This window comes from Myotis davidii, unplaced genomic scaffold, assembly GCF_000327345.1.
Source record: "Myotis davidii unplaced genomic scaffold, ASM32734v1 scaffold2608, whole genome shotgun sequence".
NCBI lineage: Eukaryota > Metazoa > Chordata > Mammalia > Chiroptera > Vespertilionidae > Myotis > Myotis davidii.
In genome coordinates this window covers 46,764-71,191 of record NW_006299036.1, presented here as the reverse complement: position 1 = coordinate 71,191, position 24,428 = coordinate 46,764, and the positions used below count along the sequence as shown (strand labels likewise).

The window sequence follows — 24,428 nt, the reverse complement described above, 5'->3', positions numbered from 1 at the left end:
TGCAGGAGAGAGTGGGGAAGAGATCAACCGACGGACCTGTATGCATGCATATAAGCATAACCAGTGGACATAAGACACTGGGGGGTAGGGGAGGCCAGGGGATTGTCAAGGGCTGGGGAAAAAAGAGACATATGTAATACTCTTTGTAATACTTTAAGCAATAAAACAATTTTAAAAAAAAGAAAATGCAGTCTCAGGATAAACATGAAGCTATCTTTCATCCTTTCTGTGAAACAGCAGGGCTTCTAATAATGTCACATATTTTTCATAGCAGCATCATACTGAACCCAATACAGAGAAGATACTATTCATCTTTTGTCTAACTGAATAAACACTAACAAAACTCAGAGAAAAGAGTTTTTAAGAGAATTGTACTACTTCAAGCACTACAAACTTGAACAAGATAGAAACAATACAAAACGAGAAAGCACCGTTGGCTAAAAAAAAGTCTGAAAAAAACTACTGAGCTGCAACCACAGGCCATCTTTCATGGACAAAAAATAATCCAGAATGACTCAGGGTAGAACCAAAAAGATCTCAATATGTGAACATGCTACTTGAAAGCAGAAAAACACTTAAACTGGATTCTGTATTATACAATGACGCAATCCACTGAAGATCATTGCTTCCAAACACAGCAAAGAAATGCTGTGAGAAATGGATATATTACATTCTTTTTTTAAAACTAAGTCTTCAAAACCCATGTGTATTTTACACTTAACACTATTTTAATTTGAAATAGCCACATTTCAAGTTTTTAATAGTTTAAATTCTAGTGGTCAACATGATGATAGCAACTATCGTTTTTTTCGGGTATATTTTTATTGATTTTTAGAAAGAGAGGAATGAGGGACGAAAGAGAGGGAGAGAAAAACATTGATCTTAGAAACACCCATTGGTTGCTTACTGTATGCACCCAATCAGAGATCAAACCCACAACCTAGGTATCTGCCTAACTGGGAATAGAACCTGGAATCTTTTGGAATATGAGAAGACGCTTCAACCAACTGAGCCACCCAGTCAGAGTGCTAGCAACTACCTTATTATACAATGCAGATCTATTTCACTAATCTCCACATTTAGTGGTAACTGCTTTTACTCATTTTTTAAACATATTAAGTACTATGGGACAGGCACTATAGTACTTATATATATAGCAATAGGTTAACTAACTAAAATCTGGACCCTCATTCTTAATTTCCCCAATACATTAGAGCATGTTTAACCCCAGTGTTTAGAGCTTTGGAAACAACCACAAGTTCTGATATATAGGCATTTTAAAAAATAATTCACTTAAAAATTACTAACTTCACACTGATTATAATATTGCATAATTTTACCTTTAAAGGAACATTATAGAAAATGTTAGACATAGAAGTAGAGAAAATAACAAAAAAAATATACTATAGCCATGTATCCAAGTATCTAACTGCCTTTTACAAATTTTATATTTATAGATTTCAGAGAGAGAGAAGGGAGCAGGAGGGAGAGAGAGAGAGAAACATTGATTTGTTGTTCCATGTATTTATGCATTCATTGGTTGCTTCTTGTATGTGCCCTAACTGGAGAACGAATCTGCAACTTTGGCATATTGGGACAATACTCTAACAATCTGAGCTACCCAACCAGGACTTACTGCCATTTTGACAAACTTGTTATCCACCTTCTTTCTCATGAGTATTTTAAAGAAAATTACAGACATCATATCATCTTGCTTGTATCCACTTCAGACATTTTTACATAAACATTTTATAATCACTTAATAACAAAATTTCTTAACGTTATTTACATTTGATTCATACACCTCTGAAGACTTAGTATCTATGAGTTTCACTTCCCCTTTTTCAGTGCCATTTTATTGGTTGAGAAACCAGGTAAATCTCTCTTGAAGAATTATCCATATTTTATATTTAATTGCTTTTAAAATTTGTTCTATTCCCTGAATTTTCTCTGAATTGGGAGTTAGATCTTAATAATTAATTAGATTCAGGTTCAATATTTTTTGGCAAGATGTCTTATTTTACCTCATTAAGAGGAATATATTTTGTCTTATTTTTGATGAGGTTAAAATTGATCAGTGAGTTCACATGTTGTCAAGCTGACCTAGTCACAATCAAGTTCCTATCAATCTTTCATCTAATGTTTTTAACCTCTACTTAGAATCCTGTCTAGTCCCATTAACTTCATGTGTTGCAAAATACTCTACTAAAAAACATTACTTTATCAATTTCTTTTCCACATTCACTCCTTTAAGAGAATTTCATTCTAGAATCAATTTCCTCAAGTTTAACATGATTTAAATGGTGATGAATGTCTTCTTCATGTTCATGAACACATTCTTCCTTTAAAATAAAACCTCTTAAGTTAGTTGTGAGCATGAAGTAAAAGAGATCTCTACATTTAAAAACGTTTCCAATGCTCCTTAACACAAAATTCACAATGGAAAGCTTTCTTACAACTATTTAGTTACATTATGAATTCGCTGATGGTAAGTAAGGTGTGAGTGTTGTCTAAATGCCTTCTTACATTCCTTACAATTGTATGGTTTCTCTCCAGAATGAATTCTCTGATGTTGAATAAGTGATGAATGAAGTCTAAAGGTCTTTCCACATTCCTTACAGTCGTAGGGTTTCTCACCGGTATGAATACTCTGATGTTGAGTAAGTTGTGAGAGCAGTCTAAATGTCTTCTCACATTCCTTACATTCATAGGGCTTCTCACCAGTATGAATTCTCTGATGTTGAATAAGTGATGAAGGAAGTCTAAAGGCCTTTCCACATTCCTTACATTCATAGGGCTTCTCACCAGTATGAATTCTCTGATGTTGAATAAGTGATGAAGGAAGTCTAAAGGCCTTTCCACATTCCTTACATTCATAGGGCTTCTCACCAGTATGAATTCTCTGATGTTGAATAAGTGATGAAGGAAGTCTAAAGGCCTTTCCACATTCCTTACATTCATAGGGCTTCTCACCAGTATGAATTCTCTGATGTTGAATAAGTGATGAAGGAAGTCTAAAGGCCTTTCCACATTCCTTACATTCATAGGGCTTCTCACCAGTATGAATTCTCTGATGTTGAATAAGTGATGAAGGAACTCTAAAGGCCTTTCCACATTCCTTACATTCATAGGGCTTCTCACCAGTATGAATTCTCTGATGTTGAATAAGTGATGAAGGAAGTCTAAAGGCCTTTCCACATTCCTTACATTCATAGGGTTTCTCACCAGTGTGAATTCTCTCATGGAAAGTAAGTTGTTGGCGTACTCTAAATGCCTTTCCACATTCCCCACATTCATAGGTTTTCTCTCTATTATGAATTCTCTGATATGAAGTAAGAGATTTGAGTTTTCTGTAAGTAGGCCTTTTTTCAGAGGTGTTTTTTTTCACTTGCCTGAAATATCCCATTTGAGGACCTTTTTGTCTCTCAAACTTTTTATATTCACATTTTTTTCTGAAAAGGCAGTCTTCCAGGCTACAACTTCTAATGTTTTCCATTATCTCCCACTGAGATAAATTCATTTCGTAAATGTCCTTTTGAGATAACTTTTTGGATTCCAAATCTGAAAAAAAAAAGAATATAAATGCATGCTATTTCCTTATTCTAAAAAATATAATAAATAAGCTAAGAAAAACTTTAAAATAGGGAAAAGATGAAAAGAAAAAAATAGAAAAGAAAGCTGTTGAAGTAAATGGGCTAGAAAACTCTAAAATATGTAATTTGAAGAAAGTTAGGGGGAATAAAAAAGAATGGTAAGATCAGAATATTTGGATGCAAATCAAAGTTTGAGAATGTCCACTTGAAATTTTTAATTATTACTTTTTCAAACTGGATTGGAAACATTTTCATTATATATATTAAAATTATAAACATCTTACCATGAATAACATGGCCTGTTTACCATAAGATATTTCAAAACACTGACTGTCCCCTTGCTCCCTAAGTCCTATGTCATGATCTTTCCATTTCCCAGACATATTTGCTGACCATTAAAATTCCCCCAAATGCTGATGTAGATACCTTAAACCTTCCCAAGGGCAGAAACAATCTTTTGATTATCATTGACTAACAAATCCAAAGGACATAGTAATTGTCTAGTCCAGTGGTTCCCAACCTTCCCTGTACATTAAAATCACCTGGGAAACTTTGTAAAATCCTGATTTCTGGGCCTCATCCTTTGGAAATTCTGTTTACTTGTTACTAATGTTGTGGCCCCACCCCACAACAAAGAAACAGAACCACTGGTCTAGTCAATTCCCATTATTAGCTAAAAGTATTGCCATGTTGCCTTGCCTTCAATCTTGTAGTTTACTACACTGATTAAATATTATTTTTCATTGTTTCCTATAGTGATGGGAAACAAAAGCACATCTAAGCTATCTCAATCAAATATATAAATGGAAAATGTTGATTTCTTTATATGTGATTACCCTTCCAACTACCTCTCTACTTTCACTTTCAGATATCTCCTCTGCAGATCATTTTCTATTTTGCATAGTCATGAATAAACTTTCTCCTGCTTTCACAACCAAGGTAATGAGAGGTTCTACTTATCTTCATTTGAATTTCTATAACTACGCAAAACTATTACACATTTTCTCAAAATTTTTGCAATAAGAGTTCAATACTTTTTAAAAAAAGGTATTTTTAAAAATGCATAATACAGAAACATTATCTTTAATTTGCCCAAACTGGAAAGAAGTGTTCATCAACAGAAGAATTGCTAAGTAATTATGTCATATTGATACAACAAAATACTGTCTAGCAATGAAAATAATCTACAAGTGCAGACAACATAATTCAATTTTACAAACATAATAGTGAGTAAACACAGCCAGGCATAAAAAAAATATATACTGTATGACTGCATTTTCATAAAGACAGGAAATAGTAAAACTAATCTATGAAGTTGTTATAAGTCAGGATAGTGGTTAACTTTGGTGGGAAGGAATGATTAGGAGTTAGGACAGTGGTTCTCAACCTTCCTAATGCCGTGTCATGTTGCATGCTTCAATTTCACTAATTTCCTTTCTTGGCGACTCCTCATTTTCTTTCCTCTAGGGATTGTTTTGTTGTCTCCCCATTCTGACTATCACCAGAATGTTCAAATGTCAAGTTGCAGGGGCCTGGGCCATGCGCAGTGGGAGTTTTGTGCCCCCCAAGTGTCACTGAAGAGCTCTGACACCAAGAAATGTGGCTGCTGTGGGTTGGTGGGAGCCATGCTCACCCCGGGTCAGAGTCTCAGACGCTTAGTGTGGCCTCGTGTGTGCACCTAGAATCAGGGACCCTGCTGGCACCACATTGAAACAGAGAACCTGCTGGGGTATGCCAAAAATCAAAGTCTCCTAGTGCATGTCAGGAGTCAGAGGCTCCCTGTGTCTGCGCCGAGAATCGAGTATCAGAGTCTATGTTGCTTGGTGCTATCTTGCACCAAGAATCAGGGTCGCTCAGTACTCATGAGCCAAGAATAGGACTCTCTAGCTCTTAGTGTGATTGAATTGAGAATCCATGCTTTTGTTCCAGCCCTCCGGTCCAGTTTAAGAACCCATTGTGACCCTTGAGTCAAAAAGTTTGCCCACCCCTGGTCTAGTCCCTGGTGCTCATTGCTGCCTCTTGCGTGGAGATTCAGGGTCCCCAATCTGCTTGGGAGATCGGGTTGCACAGTTGCACTGTGTTGGCAAGAGACCCACTCCTGCCCTGTGGAAAACAGCCTTCTATGTGTGCTTGCCCTGAATCAAAGTCAGGTGGCACTGCTGCTCAGTGTGGGTGTGGGGTCTGGTCATGTGGGTGTGCACTGTAGGAAGCAAACTCCCTGTGTCCAAGCACCCAGGTTAAAATTCAGTGCTGCCCCCGTGTGGGTATGGGGTCTGGTCGTGGGGAACAAACTCCCCAAGTTCACACATTCAGGTTCAAACTCAGCGCAATCTCCTTGTTTGGGTGCCGGGTCTGGTCATGGGAAGCAAACTCACCGGGTTCGTGCCCCAGGCTCAAATTCAGCACTGTCTCCCCACGTGGGTGTGAAAGGACAAAGCAGAAACAGACTCCTGCTAAAAAAAAACCCTGACCTAAATGACCAATCTCTGTAACGTACGTCACTTACCTAAGCACACCCAAATGACAAGCCCTATATAACCTTTGTTCGCCTGGGGCTCGCTCTTGCTCGTCTCGTGGCTAAGTCAGAAAGAGGCTGGGAGCCAAACCCGGGTTTGAATAAAGACTCTTTGCTTTTGCATCAGAAAAGGCTCCCTGGTGGTTGGTTATTGGGGACCCCGAACTCTGGGCATAACATTTGGGGCCTCGTCCAAGATCCCCAAAACCCAAAAGGGACCCCGATCCGGGGAGTCTGACTGACCTCGGTAAGTGTCTGTGTGTCGTCCTGTTCTGTGCGAGCTCACTTCTGAAATCTGTGGTGCCTGAAACGGTCTAGGTGGATGCACTGGAGTACCTCGGGCGGGAGGAGTCGGGGGATGCCCTGATCCTCCATCTGGAGGGGTGTGAAAACCCCTCACGAGAGGAGTGGGTTCCCCTCAAACCTCTGGGACGAGGCAGGTTACTCCCGCTGGTTGGCACACCGCCATAGTCCAGTTTTCAGTTTCTCTTCCACGGGGTCAGAAGGATGTTCTTGGGTGTCTTTGTTTGTTTGTTTTCTGTGTTCTTTTGTCTAATTTTGTGGACTCACTGGACGGATGTTATGGGACAGACTCAAACTACTACTTTAAGCATTATGGTTGATCATTTTAAAGAGGTTAAAGGAAGGGCTAACAACCTCAGTGTAGAAGTGAAGAAGGGTCAATGGCAGGCTTTCTGTTCCAGCAAGTGGCCGGCTCTCAATGCCGGGTGGCCACTGGAGGGGACTTTCGACCTCCCCACCATTCACCAGGTCGGAGAGATCGTTTCTTGGCCAAGGGGGGTCATCCCGATCAGCTCCCTTACATTATTACTTGGCAGGACCTCGTGGAGGACCCTCCCTCCTGGCTCAAGCCTTTCCTGGCTCCACACCCTCTGGAGCCGGAATCCAATCTTGCCTTGCAGGAAGTGGAGAAGAAGAAGGAGGAGAAGAAAGCCAACCTGCCATAAATCAGCTCCAGCTCCCCTCTACCCGGTTTTGCAGGAGGGAACGGGAGAAGAGTTAATTTTTCCTCCCCCGTATCAGCTCCCCAGGATGCTGGAGAGATTTGGTCCTGCCCTGCAGCGGGAAGCTGATGCAGTTCCGGGAGCGGCCTGGGGTGGAGTTCCGGGAGTGGCCAGGGGCAGAGTTCCAGGAGCAGCCGCAGCTCCAGTAGGAGGCCCGCCTCTCACCCAGCAGAGAGCTCAGCAGGAGCTGCACCCGATTCCACGATCATGACCCTGCCCTTACGGGCCGCTGGACCCCCAGATGCGGACGGCAATCAACCCCATTGCCACTAGTGACCTCTACAACTGGAAGGCACAGAACCCTAAGTTCTCCGAGAACCCTAAGTTCTCTGGAGGGACTTATTGACTTGTTAGATTCTGTTCTTTTCACCCATCAGCCCACATGGGATGACTGTCAGCAGCTTTTACAAGTCCTGTTCACCATGGAGGAGAGAGAGAGAATCTTCAATGATGCCCGGAAGGTGGTTCCCGGCTTAGACAGGAACCCAACCACCAACCAGGCCCAGATAGATTTCTCTTTCCCCTTAACTAGGCATGACTGGGACTTCAACACGGCAGAAGGTAAGGAGAGGCTCTGAGTCTACGGCCAGACTCTAATGGGGGGTCTCCGCATGGCTGCTAGGAAGCCTACTAATTTGACCAAGGTAGGGAATGTACAGCAGGAAAGGGATGAGTCTCCAGCTGCCTTTCTAGAATGGATCAGGGAGGCATACCGCACGTATACCCCCATGGATCCAGAAGCTCCTGAGAATAAGGCGGCTGTAATCATGAGTTTTAGAAACCAGTCAGCCGCAGACATTAGAAAGAAACTGCAGAGAATAGACAGATTATGAGAAAAGAGTTTTGGGGACTTGCTGGAAGTGGCCGAGAAAGTGTATAACAACCGGGAGTCCCCTGAGGATAGGCAAGCCCGAGCCATGGTAGCTGCCAGTGACAAGCAGACCCAAAACCTGGCCAAGATTCTGCTAGCCACCACCACGGAGTCCCCTGAGGACCAGACCCGCCGCCTTTGCCAGCTTGCCGATGACCAAGAAGGAGGTAAGGGGGTCACCCGGGGCGGGAAAAAGAAGCTGCAACAGAACCAGTGTGCTTACTGCAAAGAGATAGGACACTGGGTCCGAGAATGCACAAAGGAGGCCGGTAAAAAGGGAAACAAGATGGACCGGGTGGAAGTCTTGGAGCTGGAAGGACTGAGTGATTAGGGGAGTCGGGGTTCAGACCCCTTCCCCAAGCCCAGGGTAACTCTTAGAGTGGAGGGGACCCCTGTTGACTTCCTTGTCGACACTGGAGCACAACATTCGGTCTTACGCACACCTCAAGGGAAACTAGCCAACAAAAAGTCCTGGGTGCAAGGGGCAACCGGCATGAGCCAGTATTCATGGACTACCCGAAGAACAGTAGATCTAGGAATGGGCCGGGCATCCCATTCCTTTATGGTAATACGGAATGCCCCTACCCCCTATTAGGACGGGACTTGCTAACCAAGATAGGAGCCCAAATAACTTTCAGACAAGGGGGGCCCTAGATCACCAATGGTAAAGGCCACCCCATCCAGGTTCTGACTCTGAGACTGGAGGATGAATATTGCCTCCACAAGGGGGCGCCTCCAGTAGAGAACAATATGGACAGATGGCTACAAGAATTCCCCACAGCTTGAGCAGAGACCGGGGGAGTAGGACTGGCCACTCACAGGGCCCCAACCCTAGTAGAGCTAAAACCAGGAGAAGGCCCCATAAAAGTCAAACAGTACCCTATATCCCAGGAGGCTCGGAAGGGAATCCAGCCTCACATCCGGAGACTGTGAAGCCTAGGGGTACTGGGTCCGTGCCAATCTGCCTGGAACACCCACCTCCTGCCAGTCAGAAAGCCCCACACGAATGACTATCGACCAGTCCAGGACCTCTGGGAAGTAAATAAGAGTCCTAGATATACACCCAACCGTTTCTAACCCATACACTCTCCTAAGCTCTCTGGCACCCTCTAGAGCAGGGGTGGGTTGGACAGATGGCTACAAGAATTCCCCACAGCTTGAGCAGAGACCGGGGGAGTAGGACTGGCCACTCACAGGGCCCCAACCCTGGTAGAGCTAAAACCAGGAGAAGGCCCGATAAAAGTCAAACAGTACCCTATGTCCCAGGAGGCCCGGAAGGGAATCCAGCCTCACATCTGGAGACTGCGAAGCCTAGGGGTACTGGTTCCATGCTGATCTGCCGGGAACACCTCCCTCCTGCCAGTCAGAAAGCCCCACACGAATGACTATCGACCAGTCCAGGACCTCCGAGAAGTAAATAAAAGAGTCATGGATATACACCCAACCGTTCCTAACCCGTACACTCTCCTAAGCTCTTTGGTACCCTCTAGAGTCTGGTACACTGTATTTGAGGAACTCTCCTTACACCCTGGGTCTCACCCCTTACAAGATCATGTTTGGTAGGGCGCCCCCCCCCCATTATCCCTAACCTCAAAGCTGAACTTCTTGCTGAGTTTGAAAATCAGGAGATATCTTTTCTCTTAAGAGGACTGCAGAAGGCACGCAAGGACATTTGGCCGTGCCTCCGCGCTGTCTACGAGGCTGGCCCAACCCCGAAGCCTCATCAGTACAAGCCGGGAGACTGGGTGTACGTCAAGAGGCACCACAGGCAGACCCTCGAGCCACAGTGGAAGGGCCCCTACGTCGTGCTGACTACACCCACCGTGCTGACTACACCTGCCGCTAGTGCCTCAAAGCCAACCCCTTTTTGCCTTCGAATGGCACGACCCAGAGGAAGGCTACAGTGGACAACTAACCTGGACGCGATTGCCCCAAGGGTTCAAGAACTCGCCTACCATCTTCGACGAGGCGCTACATGAAGACCTTGGTGAGTACAGGAGAGAGCACCCCAGGCTCACCCTCCTTCAGTACGTAGATGACACAATGATTGCTGCCGATACCGCGAAGACTGTGAGCAGGGGACCAAAGACCTGTTGGCCACCCTAGGGACCTTAGGGTACCAGGCATCTGCGAAGAAAGTTCAGATATGCCGAGAGAGGGTGAGTTACCTGGAATATATACTGGAGGGTGGACAGCGGCGGTTGTCAGACGCTAGGAAAGAGACAGTCCTGAAAATCCCTACTCCTACCTCCCGGAGGGACGTAAGGGAATTCCTAGGATCAGCTGGCTATTGCCGCCTCTGGATACCAAGTTTTGCTGAGATCGCCAGGCCCCTATATGAAGCTACCAAGGAGGGGAAAGCCTTTGAATGGACTGAGACAGAGGAAATTGCCTTTAATCAGATAAAGGAAGCCCTTCTGGCTGCTCCAGCCCTGGGCCTGCCAGACATTACGAAACCCTTTCCCCTCTTTGTAGACAAGCCCAAAGGAATAGCAAAATGGGTTTTAACTCAGGTTTTAGGCCCCTGGAGCCACCCGGTAGCATATTTGCCTAAAAAGCTGGATCCCATAGCCACCGGCTGGCCGCCATGCCTAAGAATCATTGCGGCAACTGCGCTTTTAGTCAAGGATGCTGACAAATTGACCCTGGGATAGGAAATCTGGATTACGACCCCGCATGCCATTGAGTGGGTCCTAAAGCAGCCTCCTGACAGATGGATGAGCAATGCACGCATGACCCACTATCAAAGCTTGCTGCTCATCCCTCCTAGAGTACGGTTCCATCCCAGCGCGGCCCTCAACCCCGCTACCCTGCTGTCTGACCCCGACCTAGATGCCCCACTACATGACTGTGTGGGGATCCTGGAGCAGGTGCACGGACTTCCGAAGGACTTGACCGATCGGCCCATCCCTGACGCAGAGGCCACCTGGTTCACGGATGGAAGCAGCTTCGTGCGGGATGGGTGCAGGTACGTGGGTGCAGCAGTGGTCACCGACACGGACACTGTGTGGGCAGAGGCACTGCCCCCTGGGAAGTCAGTCCAGCAAGCAGAACTCATCGCTCTCACCAAGGCACTGACACTGGGGGCTGGGAACCGGCTTAACATTTACACAGACAGCCGTTACGCATTTGCTACAGCTCATGTCCACGGGGCAATTTACCAGGAAAGAGGGCTATTAACAGCAGAGGGATGGACAGTAAAGGAAGGACAAACAGGAAATTCTCGACCTGCTTGCGGCCTTATGGCTTCCCGCAAAGCTAGCCATTATCCACTGCCAAGGGCACCAGAAGACAGATGACCCAGTGGCAAGAGGTAACCAAAAGGCTGATCAGGCAGTCCCCACCATGGCTTTACAATTACCAGACCCAGGGGACCCAGTTCTACCAGACCAACCCGGATACTCTCAGGAAGAGTTGCAGTGGATCAGGAAGCTTCCCCTTGCCCAGGAGGTGAAGGGATGGTGGTAAACTTCAGACAAAGAACTCATACTACCAGACTGGCTTGGGGGTCGCAGTGTTAGAACGCATGCACCGGTCCACCCACTTGGGAGCCCGGAAATTAAAAGACTTAGTCCAGCATGCTAGAATCAAGATTCACCAACAGGACTCCAAAATAAATCGAATTGTGACCTCCTGCAAGACCTGCCAACTCACAAACACGAGAGCTGGGTCAGGCGAACAAGGAACCAGGCTCACAGGCACCAAACCGGGATCACAATGGGAGGTCGACTTCACTGAAGTCAAACCAGGGAAGTATGGTTATAAATATCTTTTAGTGTTCATAGACACCTTCTCTGGCTGGGTAGAGGCGTACCCAACCAAGCATGAAAGCCCAGACTGTGGCCAAGAAGCTACTGGAGGACATCTTACCCAGGTACGGTTTTCCTGCTATGATAGGATCCGACAACGGACCAGCTTTTATTTCACAGGTAACACAGGCAATAGCCAAGGTCATAGGGGCAGATTGGAAATTACATTGTGCTTATAGGCCCCAGAGTTCAGGGCAGGTAGAGAGAATGAATAGAACTCTAAGAGACTAGGCTGGCCCAACCCCGAAGCCTCATCAGTACAAGCCGGGAGACTGGGTGTACGTCAAGAGGTACCACAGGCAGACCCTCGAGCCACAGTGGAAGGGCCCCTACGTCGTGCTGACTACACCCACCGCTCTCAAGGTAGACGGCATCACGACCTGGATTCATCACACCCACACTCGCCCAGCTGACCCCTCTGCTATCCAGAAGGACTTCGTCCCACAATGGAGCATCGACCAAGACCAACGCAACCCGCTAAAGCTCAAGCTACAGCACGCTCGACCTGCCTGATGCTGGTAACCTTGCTCGCGATCACTCCTGCCACTGGGAGCCCACACACTCCCTATAATGTTACTTGGCAAATTATAGACACTAACTCAGGGGTATTTCTTAATCAGACTTCTCGGATCCACGCCAAAAATACCTGCTTCCCTGAGCTGCGAGTAGACTTCCAAACCTCTTCCCAATGAACAACGGACTCTGGGGGACCCAGATCTGCCTGTCTACTGCAATACCCCAAGGGGATGATGACTCAAAACCATTAAGAACCCTCTATTTTTATGTCTGCCCCAGGCATTCGGGAGCTTGGAATTGGGAAAATAACCCCTGTGGAGGCACTGGAGACTATTTCTGTGCTTCCTGGTCATGCATGTCAACCGGACACATTTGGTGGGAGGTCCCGAAGAAGGGTGACCTAATCACCGTCGGATGGCCGCCTTCTCCACCTTGCTCCCGCATGGCCATAGCCACTGCAACCCCGTGAGCATCTCCTTCACAAAAGAGGGAAGAGTGACTACTGGATGGGACACTGGAAAGACTTGGGGATTCCGAATTTATACTTGTAGGGGGAACTTGCATTCTGCAGACCCTGGAATGTTGTTTACTCTCTGAGTCCAAAACACCCCCCTTCACTATAATTCCCCTGTGGGAGTGGGGCCCAACAAGGTACTGGCTCCTCAGCCTCGGCCTACTACACCCCAAGTGTCCACAACCGGAGGAACTTGGGCCCCTGCATCACAGCCCTTTACCCCACCTATGCCTACCACGGGGAACCTGGCCCCGGGTCATGCCTCACTGTCTGAAGCAGACCCTCTTTTGAGCATGGTCATAGGAGCCTATTATGTTTTAAACGCCTCCAGGCCCGACCTAACCAAATCTTGCTGGCTCTGCCTAGATGTCTAACCACTGTATTATGAGGGTGTCACGGTTAAGGGCAATTATACAACAGCCATGACTGTCAGCTCCTGCAGGTGGCAGCAAGCTGCTGCAAGACTAACCCTTCAGGCAGTAATGGGGCAGGGGGCTTGCATAGGCAACATACCCTCTGAGCGGTTGCATCTCTGCAATGAAACTCTAGCTACCCCTGACAAGACAGCATATCTTTTGCCTCCTGAGAATGCATGGTGGGCCTGTTCCAGTGGCCTCGCTCCTTGTGTCCACTCCCTGGTCCTTAATTCCTAGGAGAGCTTTTGCATATGCATGCAGTTAATTCCCAAGTTGATGTACCACCCAGAGAAAGAAGTACTTGATAAATTCGATGCCGCTAATCCCCGAAGTAGAAGGGAGCCTGTCACTGCCCTAACTATGGCAGCCCTCTTGCGATTAGGACTAGCGGGAGCAGGGACTGGAATATGCTCGCTTGTCATACAAGACAAGAACTATGGAGCCCTAAGAGCAGCCATTGACTTAGACATAGAAAGAATTGAAAAATCTATTACCCATTACAGGAATCTCTCACTTCCTTGTCTGAAGTAGTGCTCCAGAACAGAAGAGGACTAGACTTGCTATTCATGCAACAGGGGGGCTTATGTGCAGCTTTGGGAGAGGAATGTTGCTTTTATGTGGACCATTCAGGTGTGGTTAAAGAGTCTATGGTTCTCATAAGGGAAGGATTGCAGAAGCGAAAGCTAGAGAGTGGTCTCAGTCTTGATATGAATCCCTGTTTAGTTGGTCCCCATGGTTAACCACTCTTATTTCCACCCTCGTCGGACCCCTTGTAACCCTCCTGATGTTGCTAACTTTTGGCCCTTGTATCACCAATAAACTAGTCCAATTTGTCAAGGAACGCATAAGGGTGGTTCAGTTAATGGTCTTACAAGTCCAATACTGGCCTCTAGCGATGGAAGACGAGATGGAAATGCAGTCCGTCTCATGATTGAGCTGTGAGTTCCAAGACAAGGGGGGACTGAAAGGACAAAGCAGAAACAGACTCTCCTCCCGCTCCTCTATCTTGTCTTGTAGGGCTGGGCCCTCAGCCCAAACCCCCTCCCTTTTCTAACTCCCCCAACCACCACTTGAGTGGACCAGTGAAGCTTCAGGAACACAGCCAAGGTCTTAATAAGGTTATACCACAGGATACTCCCTTTGCATGGCTGATGACCAATCAGGAAATGGTGGGGGATGGCTCAAACTTTAGAATGTGTTGGTCACTTCCTAACTTTTGTACTGTAAGACCCTGCTAAAAAAAAACTAAAAAAAACCCTGACCTAAATGACCAATCTCTGTAACCTACGTCACTTACCTAAGCACACCCAAATGACTAGCCCTATATAACCTTTGTTCGCCTGGGGCTCGCTCTCGCTCGTCTCATGGCTAAGTCAGAAAGAGGCTGGGGGCCAAACCCGGGTTTGAATAAAGACTCTTTGCTTTTGCATCAGAAAAGGCTCCCTGGTGGTTGGTTATTGAGGACCCCGAACTCTGGGCATAACAGGCTCGGAACCTGGTCTCAGAAAACAATCTCCCCAAGGTTGCGCACCTAGGCTCAAATACAGCACCCTCTCCCCGCCTGGGTGCAGAGCCTGGGCGAGGGCAACAAACTCCCCGGGTTCGAATGTCCAGGTTCAAATTCAGTGCAGCCTCTCTGCTAGGGTGCAAGGTCTGGTTGTGGGAAACAAACTCCCCAGGTCTGCACCCCCAGGACCAAATTCAGCGCTGTCTCCCCGAGTGGGCACAGGACCCGGTCGCAGAAAACAGTGTCCTCAACAATGCGCACCCAGGCCCAAACTCAGCAGTCTCCCAGCTTGGGTGCATAGCCTAGTCGTGGGAAATAGATTCCCCAAGTTCACGCAAATCCAGACTCAAACAGCGCTGTCTCCCTGACCTGTGCGGGCACAGGATCTGGTCCCAGGAAACAGTCTCACCAAGGATGCGCACCCAAGCTAAAATTCAGCACAGTCTGCCCGCGGAGTCTGGTCGTGGGAAATAAACTTCCCGCATCCGACACCAAGGCTAAAAGTCAGGCAGAGCTGCTGCTGCTGCTGCTGTGTGCAGACAGCCCCACTGTGCAGCCGGGGTCTGGCAGTTCCTATGCCGCTGCCCCGTGGGGGGGGGGGCGGCTGGGGAGGAGGATTGGCTTTGTGACTCACAGAAATCTGTGGCCGGGGTGCCTGGAGTCTTGGTGTCCCTGGGTTTGCAGCTGTAGTCTCAGGTCTTCTACCAGAGCAGCTGTGGGGTTCCGGTTTGCTACCAAGACCAGGCTGGGTTGTTGCGAGGCTAGGATCCCAGCCTCAAGCAGTTCCGTTCTTCAAGATGGCGTGGTCTCCGCGCCGCTGGTGTCCTCCCTGGAGTGTTTGCGGCGGCAGCGGGGTTTTGCGGTCTAAGACTGCCCGGATTGGCAGCCCCTTGAAAGACCTGCAGGACCTAACTGTCCCTATTTCACTCGCGCATACACACACATACACGTCCACACACTCCTCTATGGCTCCCTCACTCTCTCACACACTCTCCCTCCCTGCCTTCCTGCCGATTGCCATCTTTCCTCTCCCCGAGAAATGTTATTTCTATTTGCAGGGTATCAGCTTTAATTAAAAAGAAAATGAGAAGCAAACTACTTGGTCATAAAATCAATGTTTCCTGAGGTATGATGTCTTTAATAACTTTTTTTTTGTTTGCTGATACAATTTGGTATGGGATACAAAATATTTATGACAGAGCGTTTTTAGTCATATTGACACTGGGTTAATGTATCAAGAGTTCTGTAAACATTAAAACCTTATGACCACAGAATTCTACTTCTGAGGATCAATACTGATCAAATACTAAACATTCCGTACTGAATTACAATAAAATACTAAATAATCCTCACATTCTGCTGGTTATCTTGCTGCTTATTTCACCAAGGAATTAGAAGCAATTGAAAGAAAACAGTTCTTCTCTTCACCACATTATCCAACCAATTTATGTGCATATCCTTACCATAGGCATAATTTTCCTTCATAAATTGGCTCCTACTCTTTTCCATCTACTAAAGGTCATTGCTTACAAAACAATCCTCTTTTTATACTCCTTTAATTTTCCATTCTTTGAAATCATTGCCTTCAGCCTATAAATGTGTTCTAATATTACACACCTTAAAAAAATGCATTTCCTGTATCCCATGCATGCTTTTATGGCAAAGTTCTCCAAGTTGTGTATACTTATTTTTACTACTGCCATACCTTTCATTTCCCTTTTCTTTTATCTTCCAATAACTTTTTAAAAAAATATATTTTATTGATTTTTTACAGAGAGGAAGTGAGAGAAATAGAGAGTTGGAAACATCAATGAGTGAGAAACATCTATCAGCTGCCTCCTGCACACCCCCCACCGGGGATACGCCCGCAACCAAGGTACATGCCCTTGACCTGAATCAACCCCGGGACCCCTCAGTCTGCAGGCCGACGCTCCATTCACTGAGCCAAACCGGTCAGGGCCTTCCAATAACTTTAAAAGAAAACTTTATTACAAGAGCATTATTAACATACACAAAAAGGAATAATAAACATCCATGTATCTATGACCCAGCCTCATCAACCCAAGCCCAATCCTAGCCTATTCTGTTCACATTATTTTTTATTTATTTTTTTTTATTTTTTTTATTTATTAAGTTTTTACATATGTGTCCTTATTCCCCTATCCCCCCCCCCCCATCCTCTCCACTCATGCCCTCACCCTCTTGTTGTCTGTGTCCATTGGTTAGGCTATATGCTTGTATAAAAGTCCTTTGGTTGATCTCTCTCCCTTAGCCCCACTCCCTCTGAGGTTTGACAGTCCGATGCTTCTCTGTCTCTGGATCTGTTTTGTTCATCAGTTTATGTTGTTCATTATATTCTACAAATGAGTGAGACCATGTGATATTTATTTTTCTCTGACTGGCTTATTTCACTTAGCATAATGCTCTCCAATTCCATCCTTGCTGTTGCAAATGGTAAGAACAAATTCCATATATTAAAAGTATTTTTTGTACTTCTTTCAGAATTTATTTCTGAAAGTATTTTTAAAAACATAATCATAATATCACTATCCAAAACTAAATAATGAACAATTCTTAATATCATCAGAAATCAGCCAAGCTAGCATGGCTCAGTGGTTGAGCATTGACCTAGGAACCAGGAGGCCCGGGTTGCGGACTTGATCCCCAGTGTGGGGTCCGCAGGAGGCAGCCAACTGGTGATTCCCTCTCATCTCTGATGTTTCTATCTCTCCATCTCTCTCCCTCTCTGAAACCAATTTTTAAAAAATCATACTTTCAACTATCTCTAAAATCATAATTGATCCAAATCTCATAAAGTACAACTGGTTAATATGTTGTTTACATCCTTTTTAATATATAGGTTCTCCTGCTATCTTTTGATTTCTTTTACAATTTATTTGTTGAAGAAACTGTTTTTGGCTCTGTAGTTTTTTCCATATTCTGAATTTTGCTGATTATATCTTCCAATTAATTGATAATTGGCTTTAGAAATTTGATCAGACATAGTATCAATTTTGTTGGCAAAGTTATTTCCTAGGTAATATTGTGTCCATACATTAGAAGAAATATAATGTCTGTTTGTCTTTATTTTTGTGATCTGATCAGCATTAATGTTCAATGCCTAGATCCAATAGTTCATTATAGGTTCCAAAATGGAAATATTCAATCATTCTTCATTTATTCACTGAACATTTTATTAATAAAAACATTCTTTACTATAAGAACAGTTCTTATAGTAAGAAAGACAAGAGAAATGCTTCTTTTTCTTAAATTTTCTATCTTCCAAATAAGTTAAATCTCTAGTAGTTCCCAGTAATGAACAATTTGCTGTTATTATCATTAAGAATTTATGGGATTAAACATATTAAAGCATATTTTGTTGTAACACATTGCAGTTATGTGTATAGATGCTCAAATGATCCCATCTTTGATAAGTTGGAGCCTCCTCCAATTGGTTCCCCTTCCCTAATTACCCTATCCAATATTACCCCATTCTCCCATCATAATTCTTACTCTATTAATTGTTCATAATACTTAATCACTTCATGATATCTGGTAAGGCATTTGCTTGTGTTTATTGCTTGACTTTCCTAGTATAAAGCTATGAAAAAAGGACAATGAAGAATTAAATAGGCTAAATACAAAAGATGAACTAAAAAGGATATGATCCAAAATACAGGTAAAATGGTTGTCATTTGGGAATAAAACTTTCCCTCATTGAAATTAGAGGGAAATATGAGTGAAGAAATAAGTGGTAATGGAAGTATAGGTATAATTTCTTTGGTGAATCATGCTGCAATCTGAGTTTTCTTCCCAGGTTTCAGGTCTTTTCTTCATAATCAACACCTCAGGGATGTGTTTCCTTCCCAACCAGCAGCACTATACCATGCCATAATTGCTTACCTCTGCCTGATTAGCACTTACTCACCCAGACTCCATCTTTTTTTCTCATCCCTCACAACCATCCAAGGTTCTTTCCCTTGCTCTAATAGGGTAATTACATCTGGCTTAGAAATGGAACATCCTGCATTGGAAAAAAAAGAAAAGAAAAATAAAGGAACATAATAAAGAAAGTATTTACTTTATCAAGCTTCAGAACTATAATGAATAATGGGATTAAAAATTACTTATATTTGAGTTATTTCAGGATCATAAGGACAGAGAGGTAGAAACATCATTTTATTTTCATTTAAACCATACAGGCTATCTCTTAAGAGGAAGTTAATGATTGAGAGCATTAGTTTCAAATCCTACTATCACCTGAATAGCCAGGGCCTCAGTGTTCTCAGTTGTTAAAAGGGAATAATAACAATGTTGACCCATAATATTCTTGTGAGGTTTAATAAACATAAAGCACTTTGATGAATCCCTAGTACTGAGTAGGTGTGCCATGCCAGCACGGCCAAGGGTGAACCTGAGGGGGCATGGTGAAGCATCAAAGAAAACAAAGAAAATACAGCTGGGGCTCTGCGGATCTCCCATGCCTGAATGAGGACACAGACAGATCCAGCCTGCAAGCCAAGGCTTTATTTTATAGTCAGATTAAAACAAGGGTAGTGGTCAACATGTTTACAATGTTCTTGTGAGTTTCACCTTGTTTTGGCAGCACTTGCTGCCCCTCCCACACCCATTAGCTACCTAGGAAGGAACTAGGGAGGGCTATAATGTTAAGCTTAATTATGCTAAGAGGGCTCTGCCCTCCAAGCTGGGACTTGTTTGTGGCCCTGCCACAGGTCATTCCAAGGCTTGACCCTATAGCTGCTCCCTACAAGTAGGCATTAAATGTATTTATTAGGTACTATTTTTGCTATTTTGCTAAGAAGAAAATAATTAATTTCTTGCCAGGATATTCATTCAATGGTAAATGAAAAATTCATGCATTTTAAAGTATTAATCATAAATTAAAGATACATCCATTGTAGTAAATTGCAAAAGTTCACTTGAGTTTTAACAGTTGATTCAATCCACCATCATATATAAGCTTTTCCAATAGGTATATAGAGTTAGACACCGTTGTCTTCCTACTCACACTGCAAGTTAGCAGATTAATAGACTAGGTACAGCCCTGGCCAGTGTGGCTCAGTTGGTTGGAGCATCATCCCATACACCAAAAGGTGGTGGGTTTGATTTCAGGTCTGGGCACATACCTAGGTTGTATGAACTGGAGGCAATCAATGTTTCTCTTTCACATCATCAATGTTTCTCTCTCTCCTCTCTCTCTCTCTCTCTCTTTCTCTCCTCCTTACTCTCTCTAAAATCAGTAAGAGATAATAATAATAAGACTAGCTACAGCAGTATTGAAACCAGATTTCTTTAACAATGGTCTTGATATGGAGGGACTTATAATCTGATAGAGCACCTGAATTAATGTGAAAGATAAACATATCAATTTGAAATCCTAGAATACATATACATATAGGAATAGAGAGTTAAGTTTCTTATGGAATAGAGCAGTGGTTCTCAACCTTGTTATGCTGTGGACCCACCCCATAACAAAGAAACAGAATTTCCAGAGGATGAGGCCCAGAAATCAGGATTTTAAAAAGATTTCCAGGTGATTCTAATGTGCAGTCAAGGTTGAGAACCATTGGAATAGAGGGTTAAGTTTTTTCTTTTTCTTTTCTAAGTTTCATTTCTCAGGCCGATGCACCTGCTTACTGCCTTTGATCCCAAACAAAGTGATTGAGGAGGTGATTCAGCTGTGAACAATATATACTATACCAGCAAGCAAGCAGAACTGTTAAGCATGATCAGGCTGACCCCACCAGGAGCCAAGACATCATTTCATTGCTTGACAACCAAGAACAACAGTTGAATTCTGCTGACCGCCAGGACTGAATGCAATTGCATTCTGTTCCCAACCTCAGCCCAATCCATTTTTCTTATATAATCCTGTTCCCCCTGCTCCTTGCTGTGAGACAGGTTTTGGATGCCTGTAAGCTCCCGGCTTCTTGCTTGACTGGCCTTCTTAATAAACGCCTTATGATTTAACCCTGCCTTTGTTATTGGACATTGCATCAGGCAGCCCGAGCCAACCTGGGGGGTTCCCAGTAACAGTTTTACTGTGTCTAAGACTTTACAATTAGCAGTCTTTAAAGATAGGCAATTACACAAAAGGCAAAGAAAGATATAAAGATCATTAAATTATGGGGAAATTGACAGTGCTATTTAACAGCTTAATAGTAAAGGTGCTTATTTCAAAACCACAAAGATATTCAGCCAATTTTTAAAAAGACAGCCCTGAAATCCAGTCCTGTTAAGTTCTAAATTATCTGATACAGATAAACTTACCCACTGACACCAAGTTGCTATAGTTCTCTAATATCACATCTCTGTACAAATTCCTCTGATATGAGTTCAGGCATTTCCACTCTTCCTGAGAAAAGTCTACAGCCACATCTCTGAATATCACCAAATCCTGAAATGACAAATTCATATATTATTTGTAAAATTATTTCTGAGGCCAATACTTTAGGGTTTGCATGCCACATGTGGTCTCTGTTGTATTTCCTCCCATTTTCCCTTCATTTAAAAAATTATTTCAAAATGTAATTAGCTCAATCTGGTTCACAAGCTATAATTTTCCCACCAATGCAATAGACAAAACTGCCTCTGTACTGTGGGATATCTACTTTTTTATCTGTTCAGGTAATTATCAGAATTTCCCAATTAATTAAAATAATGTTCATAAGAACATTGCTTACAATGGGCCTAAAAATTCTCAATAAGTGTGATTTACTCTAACCTCTATTCCTTTATGGATTTGAGAAAAAATTTGATAGAATTCTTTTCCCCAAATGAACCATAAAATATCTATTTTTAAAAAGTAGAGTTTACATAAACAAATTTCTTCCAGACCTAACTTCATCATTATGTTCTATTATTAGCATTTTTCCTAATTATAACATCCTTTATTGAATATTTTTAATATACAATATTCCATTTTATATATATCTTAGACTTAGTAAATACACAAAATCTCTAACACTGCAATGTCCAGTACAGTGGGGCCTTGACTTACGAGTGTCCCGACTAACGAGTTTTTTGAGATACCAGCTGTCTCTCAGCTGATTTTTTTGCATTGAGTTGATAGAGTAATTTGAGTTAACGAGCTCCTTAACAAGCTCCTTAATGAGCTTGGTCTCCTAAGTCAAGGCCCCACTGTATGCTAGCTCAGACACATATGGTTATTGAGCACTTGAATTGTGGCTAGTCCAGATTTAGATGTGCTGTAAGTATAAAAGGCATACCAGACACTGATGACTTTCACATGAAAAAAGAATTGTAAAATACCTCAATAATTTTATGTTGATTACACTTTGAAATGATGCTATTTTGGCTATGTTGGGTTAAATAAAACATTAAAATTAACTGCACATTCCTTTTACTCTTTTTAAATGTGACTACTAAAAAGTTTATTATGTAAATACCTTGCATATTACTCTATACTGTTAGAGACTGATATGCTATGCTGCCTACTGCATGAAGAAGGCACTATCATTCTATAGAGCATTCAATGTGTGACTACTAGAAAATTTAAAATCACATATGTGGCTCACATTATAATTTTTTAGGGCATTGCTACTCTAAAGTGTTCTCTAGTCCTAAGAGTCTCAGATCAAATATCTCCCTCTAGAAACCTCATTTCTGCTTTACCTCTGCTCTAGACAAGACCAAACACACAGGAGATACTGAATAATTTGGTCACTTCACACATGGACATTGATGAAGAAGAGAGGGGCACACAAGAGGAGCCTGGACTGCTGGGCTCCATCCCTCACTAGATTGGAAGAGACTGGGGAGAAGCTGTTGAATGGGCTCTGTTAGAAAGTTTCAGATAATTAATGAAAATGTTTACATAACCTGAAAAAAATTACATTTCATAAAGAGAGAAACACAAACTTACATGAGCCATGATTTTAGAGTTGCAAGAACTGGTCAGATTTCCTCATGGGTAATTCACTGGGGAATCAGAGTCCACAAAAGCCAGAGCTGGGAAAAGAATTGCCTCAGAGTTCCAAATTTTAAAAACCCATAGTTCTCCATGCAAATCTTTCACCCGCCAAAACTCAAATAAGTTATGAGAGGTAAGAGATAGTTTAGACAAAATATGCTCTCCACAAAACCACAGGGAAATCAATTACATGAGGATCAGTGAGGAACAGAGACTCTCCTGCATGGAAGCACATATCCAGACACTTTTAGCAGGAGGGCTTCCAGTTAGTCCTCCACTAAGGGGAGGCTGATCTGAACCTAAGAATGGGCTGTCCTACCTGCCCTGAGCATATCTATCTCCTCCCATTCCTGACTATACCATCTAAACCAAATCTTCCTTTTAAAACTTGGGTTTGAATGTTTCTTCCTTGACAATGGAATGAGATAATGCTTCAGAGAATAGCAGTTTTGCATCTTATTTTATACATTACAATCTTAAGAGATGACACAAATGGGTTACATAAAATCCAGTGGTGATAGATTAGGGAGGTGGGAGAGAGCAAAGGGGTGGGAGGGTGGAGGGAAACATCTGGGATTGGATGAAAAGTCAAATGAGAAACACATACATCTTTTACATAAGTAGGTATAAGATAGTAAACAGTCAACAATCCTATCTAATAAAAGAGAAACATGGTAATTAGCTTATGACTGCTACCCTTCCCATTGGCTAATCAGGGCGATATGCAAATTAACTGCCAGCCAAGATGGCAGCCGGCAGCCAGGCAGCTGACTCGTACAGGGAGGCTTGCTTGCTTCAGTGACGGAGGGAACCAAGCTTCCCCGCCTGCCTTGCCGGCCTCTCAGCTGCACTCTAAGCAACGTTGTAACAAATATAGAAGCTAACCAAAACCCCAGGCTTCAGCCAGCAGGATCGCAACATTATAAGCAAAGGCCAGAAACCTGCTTTCAGCAGTGGAGGTCTCATAGCTGGAGCCAAGCCTCAGAGCTAAAGCTCGCTCAGAATTAAAAAAAAGGAAAAAGGACAGGTTGGGAGCTTCAGTCACCCGCCAGCCTGAAAATGGCCCTAAGCCCCTCACCCAGGCTGGCCAGGCACCCAGTGGGGACCCTCATCCTGATCCAGGACACCCTTCAGGGCAAACCAGCTGGCCCTCACCTGTGCACACGGCCTCTATCCTATATAGTAAAAGGGTAATATGCCTCCCAGCCGCGGGATCAGCGGAGCCACGAGGCCTCCCAGCACTGGGATCAGCGTGACAAGGGGCAGCGCCCAAACCCCCTGATCATCCTGTGGTTCTGTGTGTAACAGGGGATGTGGCCACAACCTCACTATCCGCCCTGCTCTGTTCCTGACAGGGGGCTGCTCCTCAACCCCTTGATCAGCCCTGCTCTGTGCATGACAGGGGGGAGCTCCCCAACCCCCTGATCACCCTGCAGCTCTGTGTGTGACAGGGTGCAGCACCCCAACCCCCCCGCCCCATTGGCCCTGTCCGGAGTGTGACAGTGGCAGCACCTCAACCCCCTGATCCGCCCTGCTCTGTGTGTGACATGGGGCGGTGCCCCAACGCCCCTATCGGCCCTGCTCTGTGAGTGACAGGGAGGAGCTCCTAAACCCACAGATCGGCCCTGCTCTGTGTGTGATAGGGGGTGGCGCCACAACCTCCCTATCGACCCTGCCTTGAGTGTGACAGGGGGCGGTGCCCCAACTC

The 24,428-nt window shown here is 44.1% G+C and overlaps 1 protein-coding gene across 1 annotated transcript; it reads right to left on the bottom strand.

The window, feature by feature from the left end:
* Window positions 1-1,573: 1,573 nt before the first annotated feature.
* LOC102757015 (zinc finger protein 30 homolog) lies at window positions 1,574-22,885 on the bottom strand. The gene is made up of 4 exons (XM_015571055.1): window positions 22,673-22,885; window positions 21,058-21,184; window positions 18,695-18,790; window positions 1,574-3,561 (listed from the first exon to the last, which is right to left on the bottom strand). The coding sequence occupies exons 1-4, from the start codon at window positions 22,679-22,681 to the stop codon at window positions 2,459-2,461; spliced, it is 1,335 nt and encodes a 444-aa protein (XP_015426541.1). The 5' UTR covers window positions 22,682-22,885; the 3' UTR covers window positions 1,574-2,458.
* Window positions 22,886-24,428: the final 1,543 nt, after the last annotated feature.

What these genes read in the sequence shown, in the direction of transcription:
- LOC102757015 (XM_015571055.1), bottom strand. An exon ending in TAGCAACTTGGTGTCAGTGG is followed by an intron (nt 18,791 to 21,057) that starts GTAAGTTTATCT and finishes TTTCCAATGCAG; the next exon opens with GATGTTCCATTTCTAAGCCA. An exon ending in GAAAAAAAGATGGAGTCTGG is followed by an intron (nt 3,562 to 18,694) that starts GTGAGTAAGTGC and finishes TTTTTTTTTCAG; the next exon opens with ATTTGGAATCCAAAAAGTTA.